A 20,786-nucleotide genomic window follows, 5' to 3' on the forward strand; every position below is an offset into this window, starting at 1 on the left:
TACGGTGCTAAAGTGAAAACTATACATTAACGTCGTGACAATGTTTTATTAGTGCCTGTAGTTTCACCGCCAGACCTAGTGTGTTCATGTGAGGTTCACTTGACTGAATGTCAACAATCAGTCTGTACTTTTTTAGTTTACACAGCTCTTTGGTTAATGGAGATCCAGCACTGGATTTCTAGGTCAAAATGGGCTGTTTCTTAAGTAAGCTTGATGGTTTCCATTCTCAAAGCATTGTACTCTCCATTGGAGAAATGTTTGCTAGGTGTGATGAATGCTGCATTTGTTCAGGGCTGTGAACTGTCCTGACGCAAATTCTTTCAGGTGAAAGAATTCAGCTGAATTTTTCCAACTCAACCAGCTTGAGACTTTCTAGCCTTCCCAAAGTTTGTTGTATTGCTCCGTCTATTAACAGTTATATCGCTCCAATTGAACGAATAGTCAGTTGGCAGGGAGTAGAAATAAGCTTTTGGAAGAGGTAGGAATTGTTTACGCTTTTATTAGTGATATGTAGAAATCTTATTCAAGAGCCCTTAGTTTTATTAAAAGAAAAAAAACATTTCAGAGCTTTTTACTCTTTCTCTGTAGAGCAAAGACCATTAAGAACACTGTCTGTGTCAATGTGGAGCTCACTGCAGAACAATGGAAGAAAAAGTATGAGAAAGAGAAAGAGAAAAACAAGACTCTACGTAACACCATACAGTGGCTAGAAAATGAACTCAACAGATGGCGGAATGGTGAGCAGCCTACTGAACAAGGGGAGGGCTGTGGATATAGTCATCTGGAACTTCAGTAAAGCCTTTGACACAGTTTCTCATAGCATTCTGCTTAGGAAACTGTCAGCCTCTGGCCTGGACAGACACACACTCTCCTGGGTGGAAGACGGGTTGGATGGCCGGGCCCAGAGAGTGGTGGTAAATGGAGTTAACTCCAGCTGGAGGCCAGTGACAAGTGGGGTTCCCCAGGGCTCAGTGCTGGGTCCAGCCCTGTTCAATGTCTTTATCAACGACCTGGATGAAGACATTGAGTGCACCCTTAGCAAGTTTGGTGGTGACACTAAGCTGGGTGGAAGTGTCGATCTGCTGGAGGGTAGGGAGGCTCTGCGAAGGGATCTGAACAGGCTGGACCACTGGGCTGAGACCAATGGCATGAGGTTTAACAAGGCCAAATGCTGGGTCCTGCACTTGGGGCACAACAACCCTATGCAGTGCTACAGACTAGGAGAAGTCTGTCTAGAAAGCTGCCTGGAGGAGAGGGACCTGGGGGTGTTGGTTGACAGCCGAGTGAACATGAGCCAGCAGTGTGCCCAGGTGGCCAGGAAGGCCATTGGCATCTTGGCCTGTATCAGAAAAGGCGTGACCAGCAGGTCCACCTTCCCTGGAGGTGTTTAAAAGATGTATGGATGAGGTGCTGAGGGGCATGGTTTAGTGGTTGATAGGAATGGTTGGATCCTGTGGGTCCTTTCCAACCTAGTGATTCTGTGAATCTGTGTTAAAGCTAGGATATTAAGTTGACATTGGAACTTTATATTTTTCACTGTATTGTAACTGGAACAACTTTTAGTAACAACATAATGGCAAAAATGCCTGGAAACATACCAGTATAAGGTTCTTCAACACTTAGGTTGTTACAGAGCTAGAATTACAGTCTAAATTTTATTTTGGAGGAAAAAAAAACTTATATTAACTGTAGATGCAAAAACTAAGCAAACTTTCTTCTGGTTTGATTTTGTAACTCAAATCAATATCACAAGATCTTGTCTCTTGTTTAAAGCTCAAACATGTTAATAGGCAAAAAAGCCCAGCCAAACCCCAAAATTGCTGATACTACAGAATGCTCTTCTTCTGAATAATTGACATTTGATAAATTAAAATTTCTGGCAAAATATAAGATAAATATGAACCCTTAAATTCAGGAAAGGAGAAACGGGTCATACTTACAGATGTTATCTGGAGTTTGGCAGCTACAGAAGATGGTTTTGCAGTCTTATAGATAACTGCGTCCTGGTGTAAATCTGAGAAACGCAGGCTCACTTCAGTAAGTTTAGTGGGATGTAATTTTTTTTCTTCTTTTTAAGTCTTTTATAGAGATGGCATGAGGTTGCACCTGAAATGTTAATTGTAGTTCTTCCAGAATATTGACACAAGTTACTGGAGTGCTGGAAAGAGCTCATACCATCCAAGGACCAGATAGAATGTTTTTTAATAAGGTGCTAAGGAATTTAGTTTAGTTTAGCAGAGAAGTGGCTTGATTAGCGTGCATGGTATTTTTTCTGTGTGAAGTTAAGGTGTTCTCATCAGAAAAGTGTAAAAAAAAAAAAAAAAGTAAAAGTGTAACTGAAGAAATACTTCAAATTAGATGCAAAGCAATTTAAAACTAGGTGTGACTACCTAGCAAAACAGACTGCTGTTTTCAAGGCAAGCCAGGTGCCTTTCTAGAAGACAGTTTGACGTGAGATTTGGAGCTCATAGCAGAGTAACTGGGTGAAATGTAGTGTTCTGTGGTAAGCAGGAGATAGTTTGGATTATCTAGTGGCCACTTCTTAACAGTTAATTGTTGTGAACTTGATTGCTTATTAACTGTGGAGCAGTACTGTTAGTAGGGAGTATGTCACACTTCTCAAAGCAGAGCTTATGGAACATAACTTAATGGCTGACTATGCTAAACGAAGTGAATTATTCTCTTTAAGGGGAGACTGTACCTGTTGATGAACAGTTTGACAAGGAGAAGGCCAACTTGGAAGCTTTTGCAGTGGACAAAGATACTACTGTTCTTAATGATAAACCAGCTACAGCAATTGGAGTAACTGGCAATTTCACTGATGCCGAGAGAAGAAAATGTGAGGAAGAAATTGCCAAACTATACAAACAACTGGATGACAAGGTATGCCATTCTTCTTTAATGTAAGAACTCTTGGAAACGTATCTTGAGCTACCTTATGTAATACATAATTTGCCAGTCTTTGTTAGTACAGCTTGCTTAAATGCTTGCTGGGAGCATGTACTCTAATTTAAAGCTCGGATTTAAGAGAAATCAACGTTGCCTTATCTGGTGCGAAGTGAGCATCATATAAGTTTTTCTCCCTCTGTTGCTGGAACTATTGGAAAAATGCTCTGAAAAATAAAGTATCTGTACATAGAAAACCAAGATAAAAATTCAAGTTAGGAAATAAAAGTTCATGAGACTCTTAGGCAGTATTTCTGCTTCCTAGCTGACTGAAATAATACTGTACCAGAAGAAGAAAAATAATGAGAAAGCATAAAAATTAGTAATTTGAAGGCAGCTGCTTTTTCCTCTCATGTTATGCATATTTTACTCAAACATCTTTTTAAATTTAAGCAGTAGTTCTGCATTTGGAGAGTGGAAAAAATTTGTTAAATATCACTTGTTTCTTGGAAGTTAACAACTTGGAGTAGACTTGCAAAACCACAAGTGTGAGAGTTTTGTCATTAAAGTATGACATTTTGCACATACGTGCTGAGTTAAGAGCCTAATGAATCAGCCAGTGAAATCTAAAGGATCAAATTTTTTTTACTTGTATTGTTTTAGATTGTGTAATTGTCTCAGAATATGAAAAAGTGAAAACCTAACATCTGCTGTCTGTTAGATTTTTTTTTTTTCCTTTCTTGAGTGGTATTTGTCAGTTTATTGAATAGATTCTTACTTTAACTGCAGGATGAAGAAATTAACCAGCAGAGCCAACTAGTAGAAAAACTGAAGACACAAATGTTAGATCAGGAAGAGGTGAGATTCACTCTTGAATCTTTATTCTATTTTTGATTGTCTTTGCTTTAAAGAAATTTCTTTAAAGAAACTCAATTACACTGTGCTAATGGCTAAACTTAAACCAGTTTACTTGAACTGAGTACCCATGAAGATTGAAGACATTGAAATATTTTATGCAAAGACATTAGCAGTTGTTTTCCCCGTGAAAAGTCAGCAATTTGTCAGAACCAAACATACTTGGATTTACTGGGAAAAATCTGTTTTAAGGTGTACTTTTGGTCAATTGCTGTACAAGGAGAGAAGGCCGAGGAGGAAAATGTAATGGCCCATAATGAAAAAGGAAGTATCTGTGTGTTAGTTCAGACTATGCTTGCTAAAATATTCAAACAATTTGTATGCACATGTTGCCAGTGATGTAATTTAATTAAATGGGGAAAATGCCTATTAATAATGAAATTGTTAATTTCGCTTAACCAAGATATATATAATTCTATATAGCATAAAAATTAAAAAAATAATAATCTTTGCATACATGGTGAGAGGGAAATAGTTTGAGAACTCAGGAAGTTGGAGCTACTATTTAAGCTTACATAATCTTCCTCTTTAGCAGCTGTTCACTTGGTCTGGTTACTCTTCAGCAGCTAACAGTGTTAAAATGCTGAAAGTTTAGTCTCTAGCATCTTGAAAAGCTTAGACTCGCAGGTTATGTTCAGTGGCTTTTTTAAAAAGTTGCGTTATTCCATGTGTGTTTCTATTTGCTGTCCTTAGGTGTCTTGATTTGTAATCATTTCCATTTTGAAAATACTTTAAAAGCTAAAGAACTATAGATACTAGACAAGAAACTTAATTGTTCATTATAATCCTACTGTGTACCTATCCTCAACATCCTTATTATGTGATGGCAGACACTAAAAATGTAGATATAAGTTGTTGTAGTAGCTAAATGCTTTAGGATTCAACTTACTCAACTTGGAATTTTCTTGATGATTATTTGTTGTAATTTTAAATAAACCTCTAATGTTGCAGCTTCTAGCATCAACCAGACGGGACCAAGACAACCTGCAAGCAGAGTTGAATCGCCTTCAGGCTGAAAACGATGCCTCTAAAGAAGAAGTGAAAGAAGTGCTTCAAGCTCTTGAAGAATTAGCTGTTAATTATGATCAGAAGTCTCAGGAAGTAGAAGATAAGGCAAAGGAGTATGAGCTGCTTAGTGATGAACTCAATCAAAAATCGGTATGAAACTGGGATAAGAAATTACTGATGGTCTTCGGCGTAATTTTTCTTGCTTTACCTGTATTTCTGGCTTGAAGTCATTTAAAGGTTTTTCCCAAGGGAAGATGGTCTAAAAGTCTAAAACACACTTAGCTTTAGCAAAAAATTATTTTCTAAAATAGGCAAACTTAAGAAGAATGTGCAGTAAATATTGACTTTGATAGCTCTCATCTTTTCAGTACATATGGCATTTCTCTGTATACTCTTCAGGTAGTAAAATCAGTTATTTAGTAGACCTCTATCAGTTTTTATTCTAAGTACATAGTATCAGTTTTTATTCTAAGTACATAGTATCAGTTTTTATTCTAAGTACATAGTATCAGTTTTTATTCTAAGTACATAGTATCAGTTTTTATTCTAAGTACATAGTATCAGTTTTTATTCTAAGTACATAGAATTTTAGGGAGATGGGTAGGGTATTAAGTACTCGAAAGGACCAGCTTGTTTGCTGGCATTGCAATCAGAATGTGTTAAGTCTCATTCTTCTCTGTTCTTGAAGATGAGAGTTGAGAGGGTCTGAGTCTTCTAGTGAACACGCTTTTCTATTTTCAGTTAGTAAGATTTGACTGGATGGAATGCTGGCATTAAAACTGATATTCACAAGATCACGAAACCTATCTTTTAAACATCCAAGTATTCTGAGTTGAGTAATCTTTGTTGGTAACTTACATCACTTTAAAGTTGACTGAAAGTCAGATGATCTCTGCTCTTCCTATATGAGCAGCATTTCAGATCTGGTGGAATAGGCTGTATGTGTGCATGGTTCTGAAGCGTGTGGGGTTTTTGGTTTGCTTTGTTGTGTGTGTTTTTAAGTAGCTTATAGATAATCAAGTGACTCCAGGTATTATAATTAATATCCATTGAGTGTCATGAATAATTCAATCCACAAGAAAGCAGCAACTGTTCTGAGAAGTAGTAAAATTACGATGTTGCAATGTTCTCAGTTGTAACCTCAGTGTTCTCATGCAGTAACCATCCTTTGGCATCACTGGCTGAAACTTTCTTGCTGTAAAGCTTCTGGCATTTTTTTAAAACTCAGAGCAGACAACTTCTGAGTGTGCAAGCTGCTGAGATGCAGCCATTACAACTACAGCAGCTCAAACTGCAAAGACGCTTTAGAGTAAGTGTAGTGCTTATGGACTCTTGAAGATGTGTACCATTTTTTGATTTGACAGCAGAAAATAGTTAAGTTCTGCAGGTAAAGATGAAATTATTTTCCTTTACCAAAATATGGTGAAAAGTGTTTGACTTGTTGTCCGTGTACCTTTTTCGTATAAATGCAATCCTCTGCAGCATTTAACTGTATATAACTCTGCTGTCCAACAATGTTAACAGGAATTTTGATGCAGAGTCATAAGATTATATTTTTGTGAGCTGAAGGCCTCTGTCCCCAGTACTTTACATTTCTTTCAGAATAAATACTGTCACTTTAGGGCTTTAAACTTTTACTATATGGTGTATCTATGGAGACTGATAGCAGTCTGGTTTTAGACATTTCAGAAAGCAATGACATGTTGCTGTAATTAAATATTAAATTAATTGTAAATACAAGAGTGCGTTTGTTTATTCAAGTCATCTTCCTTTACTGTAGGTCACTCTAGCCAGTATAGATGCGGAGCTTCAGAAACTAAAAGAAATGACCAACCATCAGAAGAAACGAGCAACGGAAATGATGGCCTCCTTACTAAAAGATCTTGCAGAGATAGGAATTGCAGTAGGAAATAATGATGTCAAGGTAAGAATTAGTGCAATTTTCATGCCATGTATTACACACATATGTTGTAGATAGTTGGGGTCAGTTTTTTAGTATGGTTAAAAAAAAAACACCATAGGAAGCCTCATGTACGATAATAATTCGGGCATAAGCGTATCCCTTGCTTAAGCTGTGACTTATCAGTTCCCAAACAGAATTAGATTATGCAAACACAGGGAAAAGCAGGTATGATATTTTTTTTATGAAGTAATTTTTTTGTTCACATAGTTAAACTACCACACTAAGTGGTCATAATAACTGCCTTGTCTTGGAAATCTGATACTGATCTGATACAGTGGCAGTCAAGATGTTGCTTATTAAAAATGGAATGAGGAACTGAAATAAAAGAAGTCTAGAAGATAAATGTAGGACAAGAACCTAAGCAGTGTTAGAAATCTGTTGTGAACTTTATTTCGCTCTTCGAGCAACTCATTACCTTTGAAAACGTCAAAATGATCAGAAAACTGAAAAGTTAAATTTTGGTGTGTAAATGTTCTGATTATCAGTCAAGGTAGGGGATGTGTTCTGGGCACTGAGTTGTTCCAGCTTGTCTTTATTTCTGTTCTGTTATCTGAGCTTTCTAAACATGTTATTCCACACTTTTCAGCAGCCTGAGGGAACCGGAATGATCGATGAAGAATTCACGGTGGCGAGATTGTACATTAGCAAAATGAAGTCAGAAGTAAAAACAATGGTGAAACGTTGCAAACAGTTAGAAGGCACACAAGCAGAAAGCAATAAGAAAATGGAAGAAAATGAAAAGGAACTGGCGGCCTGCCAGCTCCGTATCTCACAGGTAAGTGTTTCTTTACACCGTGCTACTTAAATGCTCTTTTGAATTCATTACCTTGCTGAGTGAAAAAAAGTTGCAGTTTCTTCTTGACACTTAACGTCCATTGTAATGGAACAGCCAGAAGACTTGGCTGTATCCTCAATACTGTTTTCAGTTTGGATGCTTCTTAGTAATTGTGTGATAGGATTTCAGAATTTCTGCAATATGTCTGTAGCCTGACAATGTTTTTATAGACCCTAATACTGAATAGGAATGCTATATGTTCTCCATTAAAAGTTGCATAACACATGCGAGTCTTACAGAAGCAATGGTTAGTAAGCATTCTGCCTACTAAAGCAGGAGTTTGGAGAGGTAGCAGTGGCACAGTGAGATTACTTGCATAGCAGGTTAAGTTTACTTCTGATGTAAGAAAGGCCCTTTTAATGCAATTGCTAGAAAAGATCAGTAATGTTACTTCTAAAATTTTGTAAATTGTAATCTACATATGCAATTTATTTTTTCTATTTTTTTTTTTTACATACAAATGGTCATTCTTTTTAAAAGCAAGGGGTGAATGTTTCAGTGCAGTCTTCTAGATACAGTGAGACTCTTGCTTCTGATGGTATTTAACATTCAAAATATCTCTTCTTCCAGCCAAAAAATTATTTTGTTCCAATCCAGAATAAAGATGTTGTCTTAAAGGCCACTTTATAGATCTACATGAGTAGCCATGCTCTTCTCAGAGTTTAGTTGGCGCCAGTTTTGTTGTGAGATCAGTTTACTTATTTAAACAAGTAGGTACTGTTTATGCGTATGTAATTCTGTGATACCTAACTACAAAGTAAATTAATCTTTCCATTCTGCAAGCATGAAGCCAAGATCAAGTCATTGACTGAATATCTTCAGAATGTGGAACAGAAAAAAAGGCAGCTGGAAGAGTCTGTGGATTCCCTTAATGAAGAATTAGTTCAGCTCCGAGCACAGGGTAGGAATTACCTCCCTACACTCCACCCACTGCCACCACCATATTAAGTGTATAATTACAAATAGGAAATGGTTCTGTTCTAGTTAGATTGAAGGACAGAGCTCTGGAATGGCTTTTTATTGCTGCTGCACATGTGGCATTAGTCAATGGGGAAGCGTGTTTGCTCTTTGAAAGAACTGCTATTGATGGGATTAAATTAAAGGTGTTACCAATTTGATTTGTATTTGTGGTGAGGAGGGATCTTTTCTGAATTTTAAGGTGTTGGGAAGGGAAGGGGGAGTTAACACCATCTCCCTGTGATCACCTAGCTGAAATGCATTTTCTTTTCTGTCCTCTGTTCCTACTAGAAAAAGTCCATGAGATGGAGAAAGAGCACTTAAATAAGGTTCAAACTGCAAATGAAGTCAAGGCAAGTTAATTTCCTTGGTTTTGAAAAAAAAACCCAAAACAAACAGAACCAAGTGAAGTATAGCAACTTCTTAAAGCATATAACACATACTGTTTTTTTCTAACAGCAAGCCGTGGAACAGCAAATTCAGAGTCATCGTGAGACGCATCAGAAACAAATCAGTAGCCTAAGAGATGAAGTCGATGCAAAGGAGAAACTTATCACAGAACTTCAAGAGTGAGTATTTGTCATTATTTTGTTAGTGCCAAGTGTCTCTGGTCTGTGTGAGTACAGAAGTACGTTGTGGTGGCCAGGAAGTGGTAAGGCTTTCCTCAAGCAGTGTCTTTGTAAATTTTGTTGCTCTACTGAGTGTCCTGTCTGGCAAATTCAGTTCATGTTATACTTTCTGTGTTCAGCCAAAACCAGAAGATGATGCTTGAACAGGAACGTCTTCGAGTTGAGCATGAGAAGCTGAAAGCAACTGATCAGGAAAAAAGTAGAAAACTGCATGAACTTACGTAAGTAATAAACATGTGTAAAACAAATGTGTGTGGGAATGCTTGCGTTTTAAAAACTAGTGACCTAACATGGTGAAGTGGCTCTCACTGTATGATACGCTTATTAAAGAGAGAGGGTCCAGAGCTTTCTTGAAGTTAACTTTTTTTAAAACCTTTGCACTGCTTTAATATTTAAAATTGGAAGTAAAATGATGAAGGCCACAACATTTTCTTTGTTAATTTGCTATATGTTGGAGTAATTAACTTTACAATTTACAGCAGAGTATTGTGTGCTCTAAGAATGGAAGAGGTTTGTAACGATTCCCTTACTGTGTTTGTTCTTGTGTTTCCTTATTATTTTTTTTGATTCTTTGTGTGATTTAACTAGTTAGGCATTCTGATGGTCTTATTCTTCAGATTAAAAAGCTGCATACTTCATTGAGTAAATACAGTGTATTAATGAATTAGAGACTGAAAAATTAATGCAAAAATTAGAAGTCAGTTCTGCTTGCAGGTATGTATTCAAGGGTCATACTGAAAAACAGTTCTCAGCTTCTAGAAGTCTAACCATAATCTCCTGGAAATGCTTCTAGAGTATCAGTAGTGACCCCTTCCTGATGCACATGATTTTATCTTTCCAGAAGTTAAAACTACATTATACTTAAAACTTTTTCAGAAGTGCATGCTTTTTAGCCGTGTTCCAAAAGCCACTGTATGTTTTTAGTTTTTATCATAGAATTTGAAATAATCAAAAGGACCTGATTGGTCTGTATTGGTAACAAATAAGCAACACTTTTCTTTCTTCTTTTTTTTCTCTCTTAGCCTTCCTATGAAATACCATGTTGATTTAACTGACTACAATTTTAACACTTCTCTGGCCTGATTTATTTCTGTGCCACAACAGTCACAGAAGTTGCATTAGTTACAATAGATTTTTTTTTTTTGTCTTCTTAGATGTGATATATGTACCATACTATTGCTTCTTATTTCAGTTTGCAGGCTGAACTATATATAGATAGCATTGATCCCTTAAAGGCACTTGCTATATTGGAAACTTTTCCTCTTCAAAAGACTTGCAAAGAAACATTAGGAATTACTTTGTTATTCTGTGTCTTCTCCCAGTCTTTTTGAATAGTTAGTTTGTTGTACATCATAACTGTGCTTAGCAATTGACAGGCCAGAGACAGTGCTATTTATTCACATTTTATTCTTTTTATTTATTTATAGTTGTATAAGATGCCAGTGAGATCTAGAAGATAGAAAGGATGCTGAGATCTTCTTTATAGTATTTTATTACCTCAAACATGAACTAGTAGTAGAACTGGCAGAGCAAGAAGAAATTTGAAGAGGAAAAGAAACTTTTTGCCTACTTAACAGGAGCACTTTATTTTCACGTAGTCCCTGGCCTTCCTATTCCAGTCTTAAGTCATCTAAAGAAAACTACAGATTCCTTTCCTCTGTTCTGTCATCTTAGTAATTGTACTGCCTTATAATTCTAGAGAGAGCTTTAGCAGTGCAGTAAATGCTTTTATGTTAAACAAGAAGACAAGCTCTGTAAAGTGATAACTGTTATGTTTCTCTAAACTGAGATTGGTGTGGATGCTAGCTTGGGCAAATATGTTGGGGGTCAGGTGACAGAACAAAACAGGAAAAAACCTTAAGCTGTCATGTAATAGTTGTCTCAGCTGGTCAGTGCTAAGAGCATTTGTAGGATAAGATCTCCCCAAATATTCGTCCTGAACCAGACTGAGAGTCTTTAGGGACGTGGTTTAGTGGTGGACTCGTCAGTGCTAGCTTAAGAGTTGGACTCGATCTTAAAGGTCTCTTCCACCCTAAGCGATTCCATGATTCTGTTCTAGAAACTTAAAATTTTTGCATCTGAATGTACTTGTTTATATTCCTTCATTGTTAAAGGTACTTCCCTCTTTTCTCCCTGCAACTCCTTAACTCCCTCTCTGTGTGAACTTCAGAGTGTAGTGTGAACTGTTGGTTACATCCTTAATAATTGAGGACTTCAATTGAAAGACATTTTTCATTTGTACTATATAGTGTTTATCACCCTAATCTCCTAAAACATTGAAAATTTCCAATTTTGCTCAATGATTCAGGATGAACCTACTCTCTTTTAGGGTTATGCAGGACAGGCGGGAACAAGCAAGGCAAGATTTAAAGGGTTTGGAAGAGACTGTGGTAAGATAATCAGAATATGTCCCAAAGCAAATGTTGATGCTTGGTTCAAACCCGTCCCACCCTGTACCCCCCAAGTTGGTTTGGTTTTGGGTTTTTTTCAGTTTTTAATTCCTTGTCTTTCACTGTAGGCAAAAGAACTTCAGACCCTTCACAACCTTCGGAAGCTGTTTGTTCAAGATCTGGCTACTAGAGTGAAAAAGGTAACATGGTGCTGTAGTGAAACTTGGGGTTTCTGAGAACGCTACATTTCAGTTTAGAAGTAAATTAGGAATGGATCGTAATGCATTGTAAATTTTCTGGCTTGATCTTAATATCTAAGTTCACGTTTGTACTCAGCCTGCTGTCTCCCTCCCCGTGCCTTTGTTACTGCAGAGTGCTGAGATTGACTCGGATGATACAGGAGGCAGTGCTGCACAAAAACAGAAGATTTCCTTCCTTGAGAATAACCTTGAACAGCTTACAAAGGTTCACAAGCAGGTAAAATGAGGCTTAATGTGAAGTTTTCATTAAAAACAAGTTATTTAAAGCGCATTACTATAGAAGTGACTGAAAGCATAGTAGACATAAAATAACTTTTGTAATTAAATACTTCTACATTTTGAGTGCACCTCTTGATATAAAGCAAAAGACTCAAGTTTTCCTGTGAATTAGTAGCTGTTTCAGGTATGTGTGGGTGTGTAATAAAATAGCTGCATTAATACTGAAGTAGATCCAAGTTAGTGTTCAGAGTTAGCGTATCAGTCTGGGGGATGCTTGCCTGTCTCTGACTGAAGAAGAATGTAGACTAAGTGCTTCTGTTGGCTCTGTGTTCTTCCATAGTAACTGATTTTCAAACTGTGGTCTTAGTGGTGAACTATTAGATTTACTAAAAGCTTAAGCAAAGATAATGCACTAGCCCTCCTGCCTTGCCAGTTTAGGGGTGGGAGGGTGTTTGTTTGCCTTCTGCTGTGAAGAGAGATACTGAGAAAATAATTGATTCTGGTTTTGTAGCTGGTACGTGATAATGCAGATCTTCGCTGTGAACTTCCTAAACTGGAGAAGCGACTTAGAGCTACAGCTGAAAGAGTTAAAGCTTTGGAGTCTGCGCTGAAGGAAGCCAAAGAGAATGCTTCTCGTGATCGCAAACGGTATCAGCAAGAAGTAGATCGCATAAAGGAAGCTGTCAGATCCAAGAATATGGCCAGAAGAGGACATTCTGCGCAAATTGGTTAGCAACAAATACCTTGACCCCAAAGTTTCATCTGTCTTCTGATTTTTATTTTTTTTTAATATTTGTGCATGTGTGCATCTTTCAGCCCTACTTGGAACTGCATGCATGAACATGTGATGTATTTTCTACCATGAGTTGTATCTTGGTTAATAGACTCTGTGTGTGTGGGTTGTGGTGTATGGCTGTTAAAGGGGGGGTTATTTATTTTAAATGGGTCTCCTCCTGGTGCCTGGATTTTTGTACATGCTGGTAAAGGCTTACCAACTTAGAATTCTAGACTGAATACATGTTCAGTTTCCTAAAACAAAACAATACACTGAATGAGAGTCTTAAGTCTGTAATGCTGTTCCAATTCCATTCCAGTTCCTAAGACTAAGCAAGGAGAGAAATTAAGCCATCAGCTTCAACAACAGCAACAAAAATATCTTGCTGTCTTTTGATCTTTGGGGGGAAGCAGGCAGACAAACCCACAACAGGCACCCTAAGGTCCCTAATTACTATTTCAGTTCTTTGTTTCAAAACATATAGTACTCTGTACCCCTCCCTAGGAGGAAAAAAGGCAAAACCCCAGAAAACTGTAGTAGCTAGTAGTGTCTTTTACTGTGTGGTTGCAAGACGGTCATAGTCCCTTGGTCCTCCACCCGCCATTATGCTGTGAAGTGCTGAGGGCCAAGAGGGTGTGTGGCCTGCAGAGTGCTTAACTCTCCCTATTACATTATTGTTGTAGAAGTAACTGAGTGTTCCAGCCTTTTTGTTGTCCTGTGCCAGGACTCCAGTAATCAATACAGTTGTCTCAGATGCTAATGTGACTGACATCAGTAGCAGTTAGATTTTGTTCATATTCTGTAGGTCTGCAAAGAGCTGTTGCAGAATCAAGTTATAACTTTTTTTTTTCTTGGCTGCTTTGAGTAGTGGCTTGAAGACAGGTGCTTTCCTGTCTTCTTTCTCTCAAGTGATCTTATAGAAGACAAACAGAATTCTCTAGTGAGCTTACCACAGGCCCAAAGCCTCTTGTAGTTAAATGTCTACATGAACTAGTCATGTCTTACTAGAGATCAACTTCCTGTAAGCCATAAATTAAGAACTCTGCTGCAGTTGCTGCCTGTAGGTACTTTTTATCCACTCTTACCTGCTGAAACTTCAAATGCTTCTGTTAATATTACAGAACTTTTAACAGCACATGAATAACTTCACAAAAGCTAGTGCAAGGCTGATTGAAACAGTAGTTTGCTGATCAATTGCTTTTGAGTTACCTGTGAAAACTGCCTTTGAATTCAGTAATAGAGCAAGTTTTTGTATGGTGGTGAGATGTTGATGAAGCAGTGTTAACCGTGGAGCAATCAATACAAAGAACTACTTGCAGAGCAGAGTAACCTAGTGGCTCATCAAGTAAATGTGGGAAATACAAAAAGGTGTGATTATTCCTTATAGGAACATAACCCTCTTGAAGCTTTCATCTAGTGATGTGTATTATGACAAGAAATAGGACTCTCGCTGGGAAATACATCAGGTGTGGCAGATAATAGATGTGAAGATAAGTGTTCCCAAAAGTTTTGCTAGCTTCAGTTCTAATAGGGTCAACAAAAGCAAAGCCTTGTCTATTTTTCAGGGCTTATTATAGCTGACACTAACCTGTTAGGTTCTCAGAATACCACCTCCTAAATTTTTTTTCTTGCTCAAAGTGCATTCAATTTTGAATATTACATTTGGGATATTGTAAAATTCAACATTACTAAATTCGGATCATCAAAGGTTAAAGTTATGATGTTTATAATTATAAATCATGTTTCTTTTCATACAGCTAAGCCTATCCGTCCTGGCCAGCATCCAGCAGCTTCTCCAACTCATCCAAGTGCAATTCGTGGTGGAGGTGCATTCACTCAAAACAGCCAACCAGTTGCACTGCGTGGAGGTGGAGGACGGCAAGACAAAGTGTAAGTTTGTCTTGTATGGTTTTTTTTTTTTTTTTTAAATGTGTGATTAAATCACTTTAGTTCTATTCCAGTTCATTCCGTGACATAAAATCTTCTGTGTAATCAAATTAATTTCTTTTTTTTTTTTTTTAGAGAATTTATAGTTAGAGGAACAGTATATGTGTACAACTGACTAATGCTGCTGCTTTTGTTATAGAACTGGTGTCCATTGCAAAGTGGTAGTTCTGGAGTTGTGCTGGAGTAGGATAGTGTGTGAAAACAGTCAATTGGAGATAGTTATCAGTCACAGCCAATAGCTGATGTTTGGAAAAGGAATGTGTAGTTTTAAATCTTTTGGCTTGCTAGTATCTGTTTAAATATGTTTTTCTTCAGAAAGTGTTCAGTGGTGAAATAAAAATCATAGAATGATGGAATGGTTTTGGTTGGAAGGAGCCTTAAAGATCATCTAGTTCCAACCCCCTTCCATGACACTATTCTTGTGCTTTACTTGTTACTACATTTGCACACTGCTTTGTGTGTCTAATATAGAAGTATTTAACAGAAAAAAGTCTTTATCCAGTAAACTTAAAATGCTGCCCTAACTAAAATACTTAAATCTTGTGTGCTTCTCTTCTGACGGGCTCCATTTGTTTCTTTATTAGCTGACTGACTTTTCAAACCCTTCTCTCAGTTTCAGAGAGAATAAGGCTGTAGTGCTAGTTAGGGTACCTGGTTCCGTTCGGTAGTGTCTCTCATTTGCTAGGAAGTCAGTGATGTGTACTTTAACCTTGAATAACATTGGCTTTGACTGAGGAGCTGGCAATTCGTGGCTTCTTGATCGTGTTGATATGGTAAAATTGATCTTCAGATCGCTGCTTTGACTACAGAGGCAATCTGACCCAGCTGTCCAGTGTGGAGATGTTTCAAGGGATGAGTGACCCAATTAATTTTAGATGCCTACTTTAGCATGAGTTTATACAGTCTGTTGCCTAGAATTTGAACTGAAGAGAGCCTGTTTAGTTTCATGCTTCTTTGAGAGGTCTCATAGTTGATACAGTCAGTGATAACTAAATTTTGAGCTTCCATCCTGCTTTGGAGAAGAGTAGTTTTGGGGAATTTAGATGGGAGATTTTGTACTTTGACTTTTGAACTATGTGTAAATAAGTTGTGAAGGAGTGGAAAGTGGCTAAGTGTTGGCTAGAACACTTTTCTAAGAAACAAAGCAAAAAACTCTCTTGTAAAACGCCTAGAGAAACCCTTAAGCAGTTGTATACATATTTAATATATGCAACATAATTCATGTAATTCTTATAATGTCAGCATGTTACCCATTGCTATAGAACCAGGCAGGGTTTAGTTCTTAATGGCAGGAGAGTGGTTGTAATTTATTCCAACTTTCCTATGTTATTTTATTGAAGAACTTGTCCCTTATGAAAGTAAAGGAACAAAACTTCTTTTTGAACTCTGTTTTCCTATTAAATATAAGTTTGTTCTGAGTTTGTAAATGCTCAGGTAACCAGTATTGGGTTTTTTTCTGTAGAGATGTCTGTTATACTTTGCTTTTGAGGATTAATACAGCTACTAAGCATCTGAACATGTGGTTAGAAAAGAACTTTCAGTACAGTAGAAACGTGATGTACTGTTTTACATTTGGAGACCAGCATTTAACATTTCTTTTATTATTCTTTTATTATATTACGTTATTCTATTGTTAATTAAAGAAATATAGAGATGGTAAATTCTTCTTTCCATATGCAGATCAAACATTTTAGGATGATGAATACAAAATGATCTCTTCATTCCCATTTCATCTTGCCAAAATAGCAAAGTCAGAACTTTGCAGCAGCTGGTGGATGGTATCCAGACAGTTCTCACTGGCCTGAAAAAGTAAAATGTAGCAACAGTCGTGGGAAACAGAGCTGGGTTATAATTGGTTGGTGTTTGTGATGTTTACTCTGTTAAGGCAATGAAGTTCAGATACCCAGTCAGTTTATTGTGCTGTAAATTTCCTGGTAACAGATGGGATTGCTGAAATGCTTTGCACTGCATAATTTCTCTTCTAAAGTAGGTAATTTGTTTAGTGCTTATCTGAGTCATCTAAGAATTGGGCTCTTAAAGGCCATCTAAATAGCAAATATGGTCTACTGTAAATGTAAATAACTTGAGTTTTCTACTTGGGAGATACAAGTACTTAACTGTTGTTTTTCTTACTTACAGTTGCTGAAAATTAAATGCAGCGGGAGGAGGATTGGATATCATGTAGAGGGAGTCATTCCATGACAATAATCTCTCCCTTTGGGGACTGTAGGATTATTTTTTGAAAAATGTATAAATTATACCTGGCCTGTACAGCTGTTCTCCCTTCTACAAATTCTGCTAACTGATTCCCAAAAAAACTAGAGTGCAATTTTGGCGTCTTGAAAAACGACACGTTATTGAAAGTGTAGCTCTGCTCATTACACAGTTAGTCTTTCATGTCTTAAATTTAGTCTGCACTGTGCCAAGCTGAATGTATGTTGAGAAAATCTTAGTTCGAATTTTCTAGCTTAATTTGTGTACATCTTATTGTCTTAGGGATTGTGCAACAGTGTTTAAGTATACTTTCATTTTATCATGTCACATAACACTACGTGTCCCACTGAATTAGAATGGCACTCTGCATTACAGTTTTCTTTTGGAATGCTGCATAAAGCATCGGAACTAAATTTGTTTGTACAGTGTAAAAAAATACTGAAGTGTGCTTACAACAACTGCCACAAGGCACTGCGGTTGCTACACGACAGAACTAGAGAGTCCGATATGAACAAGGCTGTTTAACTGTTATCTGATTAAATGCCTGTTTATCGGGTAATTTAGAATTAAATATTGTACAGTAATAAGAGTAAACCTACGTTTACAAAAAAGACTTTGGCAATGGATTATCCCATCTGTCCTGTTCCTGATTCTGCACACAGTACAGTCTGGTGGAGTGAAAACATTCTGCTTTATTCTGATGAGCCTGCCTGTCTGTCTGTCTGTATCTGTGATGGTTCACTTTCGCTATTTTATCATAGCGAAATGAGCGCAATCTGAAATTTAACTTGATATTCCACTATGTACACAGTACTGGAATTTTGGGCTAAAATTTTAACTTTCAATTGAATAATATTTTTTTTTTGGCCAATGAATTCAGATACACTAATAAAGGATATAACTTTTTAAAACTGATTTATCTGGAAATCCCAGAGACGTGTTTAAAAAAAAAATAAAGTAAATAAAGTCCTACCCTGAACCGCATTTGTAATCCATTTGTAAGTAGGTAATGACATGTCCAGAGTAGTAGTTGTTGAATATTTTTCTTCCCTTTGCAAGAAAGTTCTGTAAAGTGGCTAACAATGTGAAACATGGGAGTTTTGGGGGGGGTTGAGCTCCAGTAACCACTGAGCTGGATCTGGGTTTTAAAATTTTGTAGTACAATTTGCTTAACTTATTCATAGGGTTTAGCCACTATAATGTTTAGAACAACCTTCGTCTGGATAGAAGTTACCAGGTCTTTAAGAAAGAAGAAACTTGACTATTGCTGAAAGAATTCAGTGAGCCTTCCAGACCCAGCTGGTACCGTTCATGTGCTGGCTTGGATTTTGTGCTGGAAATTCATCAGCTATCGTGGAAACAGTAGAAGCTCTGTGACTGTTCAGACAGCAAATCACTTTGAACTTTTATATTATAAATAGATAAAAGATTTATATTACAATGGATTAGTTGGATTTTAGACCTTGAACCGCTTTTTTCTATATCTACCGTAGTCTGAATTTTTAATAGTTTGATTTTTAAAGGTTGAGTGTATCAGTCGGAAATCTCACTATTTTGGAGTTTTCAGCTTTTAAGACTTTTTGCTCATTAAGGCTGCCAAACACTCCAAACTTGCAGTTGTTTTAGAGCACGATTGAAGAGGGCACACTGAGGAAAGAAAAGTAAAGAAACAGTGAATTATTTTGAATGAAATTTCTCATCACGAAAACAGCACTGTCTGTGGTCTTTCTCCATGTTAACTACAGGTTTTCAGACCTTCATTTGTTAATATGCAATCATAAAAAAACAAAAAAAACAACCCCACTTTCTTGAAAATGCATTCAAATGAAGCAGGTTCTTTTTTCCTCATGCCTGTGAATGGGGGTTTCATTCCTGTAGGTAATTATCCTGGGTTTCGGTGCTGAAAATTGCTGTATTTAAAAAATAAATTAAATGCTAACTAGCCTGTAGCTCAGTGTACATCACCTTTTTATATTTAAACTTATTTTTTATTTTAAACCTTTTATGAAGTTTACCAAGAACTGCCTCTTAAAATGTAAAAAATTAAAAAAAAACCACCTTTTTTTTTTTGTTTTCTGGTTTGGCTGTCAGAGGGCAGCTGGACAGGACAATTACTGGGTTTTTGTAAATTAAAATGTTCAGTCTATATAGGGAATGTTCAACACTGCTGTTTCAACTTGCAGTCTTTGAATGGTTTTTATGTTCCTCTAGATCATATTTTTTAAAAGATGGTTTAGAATAGGAACATGGTGAAATAATATTTATTTCAGGTAAACAACTAAATTATTTACATAACTTAAATGCTGACTCACTGTAACTCTAAATTTGACATGAGAGGACAAGTCTACCTGTGGGATATGATTTAACTTCAGTACACTTGAGATGCATTAAAACAATTGGTTTGGGGAAGACGCCATATAGTTTTAACTTGCCTGCATGCTGTAAATGTATTTGTGTTTAAATAAAGAGAAGTAAAATCTTTGAATTTTGTGCAGTTATTCATTGTCTACACCTGTTTGTTAGATTGTCTCCATGTGCTATTTTTCACTTGATAGGTTCCATGCCCAGTTTTGTCTGTGAATCATGGTCAGCTGCTGTTCTTAATAATGAGCTACTTTGATACTACAGAATGTTTTGTAGTGTATCCTGTTAATAAGAGAAGATGGCTCAGTCACACTAGTGAACTGATGGCTTTTTACTAGATGTGTCTCTACTAGGGGATGACCGACTCAAACCCTTTTAATTGCAGATAAGAATTAAGGGATGCTCAAAGAGGAGTGAAAATCTCTTTTCACCTTGAAGTTTATGAGCAATGGGAGGATCTGAAGTTACTTCTGAAATTAAGAGAAAACATTATTACATTTCTGACAAGGAAAAACTGCAGTTATATGCACTGGTAACTGACAAACTGATAAGGAATTAATTGACTGAACATGTTCGTTCTTTTGACCAGCTTGGGGTGGTTTCCCTCTTGAGCAGACCAAGAAGTTGTAACACCACTTCAGTAATTGTCAGAACGCGTCGCTGTATTTAACACGTTCTACATGCAAAACTGTCTCGGGTCGCTTAAGTGCATAACATAACCTTGCTTAATGAACCAGAAAATGTGTCTGGAAGGTGGTTGCTGAAGACTGATGGGAACATCAGGATTTTTGCATGTGGAGTTTTGAGCTGATGAACCTACCCAAGCTCCCTACAGGAGTGTTCGTCATTTTCTCTTTAACCAGTGCTTGCTCTGGGGAAATGGCAAGTGAAGTGGGACTGAGCAGGGGGAGTAATTTGTGCCGCCAGCTCCTGTTAGTGTTTCATTATGGAAGGGGAAGGTGCAGCGGTGTCGGTCAGCTGGGCTCTCCAGTGCAAGGGAGAGAGGAAGAGTTACCAGAAGAAGAAAAATACATGCAAATGAGACTATGGTAATAGACTATATTTAGCATATCTACCTTGGAGAAGGAAAATAAGAGGGTAATGACTACAAAGGGGAAAGAAGGGGGTGATGTATAGCATGGTGTGGCATATCTGCACCCTGGATACTTGAAGGTGTACATTTCAGAAGAATACTCGCTACAGGGCCTGTTGGTTCTACGCCAGTATCACTGATGGATTCATCATCTGTCTTCACCTACCAAAGCACCAAGGGAAGCGTTGATACATACCTGCAGCAAGTAAGGCTTGCAGCATAGCCCACGTTCTCCACATTCTGAACCTACAAAGCTGGGTGTGGAGATGACATGGAGATGCCTCCAGGTGTAAGCTTCAGAGAGCTACTTCCACAGCCTCTGCTGTAAGTA

At 37.2% G+C, this 20,786-nt stretch overlaps 1 protein-coding gene across 2 annotated transcripts in view; it reads left to right on the forward strand.

The window, feature by feature from the left end:
- Window positions 1–19,483, forward strand: part of KIF5B (kinesin family member 5B) — a 35,730-nt gene extending 16,247 nt beyond the window's left edge. The window contains exons 11-26 of one of the 2 annotated variants that reach the window (XM_069859376.1): window positions 589–737; window positions 2,690–2,883; window positions 3,676–3,744; window positions 4,753–4,959; window positions 6,590–6,733; window positions 7,362–7,547; window positions 8,391–8,508; window positions 8,856–8,921; window positions 9,028–9,133; window positions 9,313–9,414; window positions 11,523–11,583; window positions 11,712–11,783; window positions 11,956–12,060; window positions 12,574–12,790; window positions 14,595–14,727; window positions 16,924–19,483. In XM_069859376.1, the coding sequence (XP_069715477.1) occupies window positions 589–737; window positions 2,690–2,883; window positions 3,676–3,744; window positions 4,753–4,959; window positions 6,590–6,733; window positions 7,362–7,547; window positions 8,391–8,508; window positions 8,856–8,921; window positions 9,028–9,133; window positions 9,313–9,414; window positions 11,523–11,583; window positions 11,712–11,783; window positions 11,956–12,060; window positions 12,574–12,790; window positions 14,595–14,727; window positions 16,924–16,930 (1,936 nt within the window). In that variant the 3' untranslated portion in view covers window positions 16,931–19,483. Of the gene's footprint in view, window positions 1–588; window positions 738–2,689; window positions 2,884–3,675; window positions 3,745–4,752; window positions 4,960–6,589; window positions 6,734–7,358; window positions 7,548–8,390; window positions 8,509–8,855; window positions 8,922–9,027; window positions 9,134–9,312; window positions 9,415–11,522; window positions 11,584–11,711; window positions 11,784–11,955; window positions 12,061–12,573; window positions 12,791–14,594; window positions 14,728–16,923 lie in introns of both variants that reach the window. The other variant, XM_069859375.1, reaches the window with a different exon arrangement.
- The last annotated feature ends 1,303 nt before the right edge of the window (window positions 19,484–20,786 follow it).

The sequence above is a fragment of the Phaenicophaeus curvirostris genome, chromosome 6 (assembly GCF_032191515.1).
Source record: "Phaenicophaeus curvirostris isolate KB17595 chromosome 6, BPBGC_Pcur_1.0, whole genome shotgun sequence".
Lineage (NCBI taxonomy): Eukaryota > Metazoa > Chordata > Aves > Cuculiformes > Cuculidae > Phaenicophaeus > Phaenicophaeus curvirostris.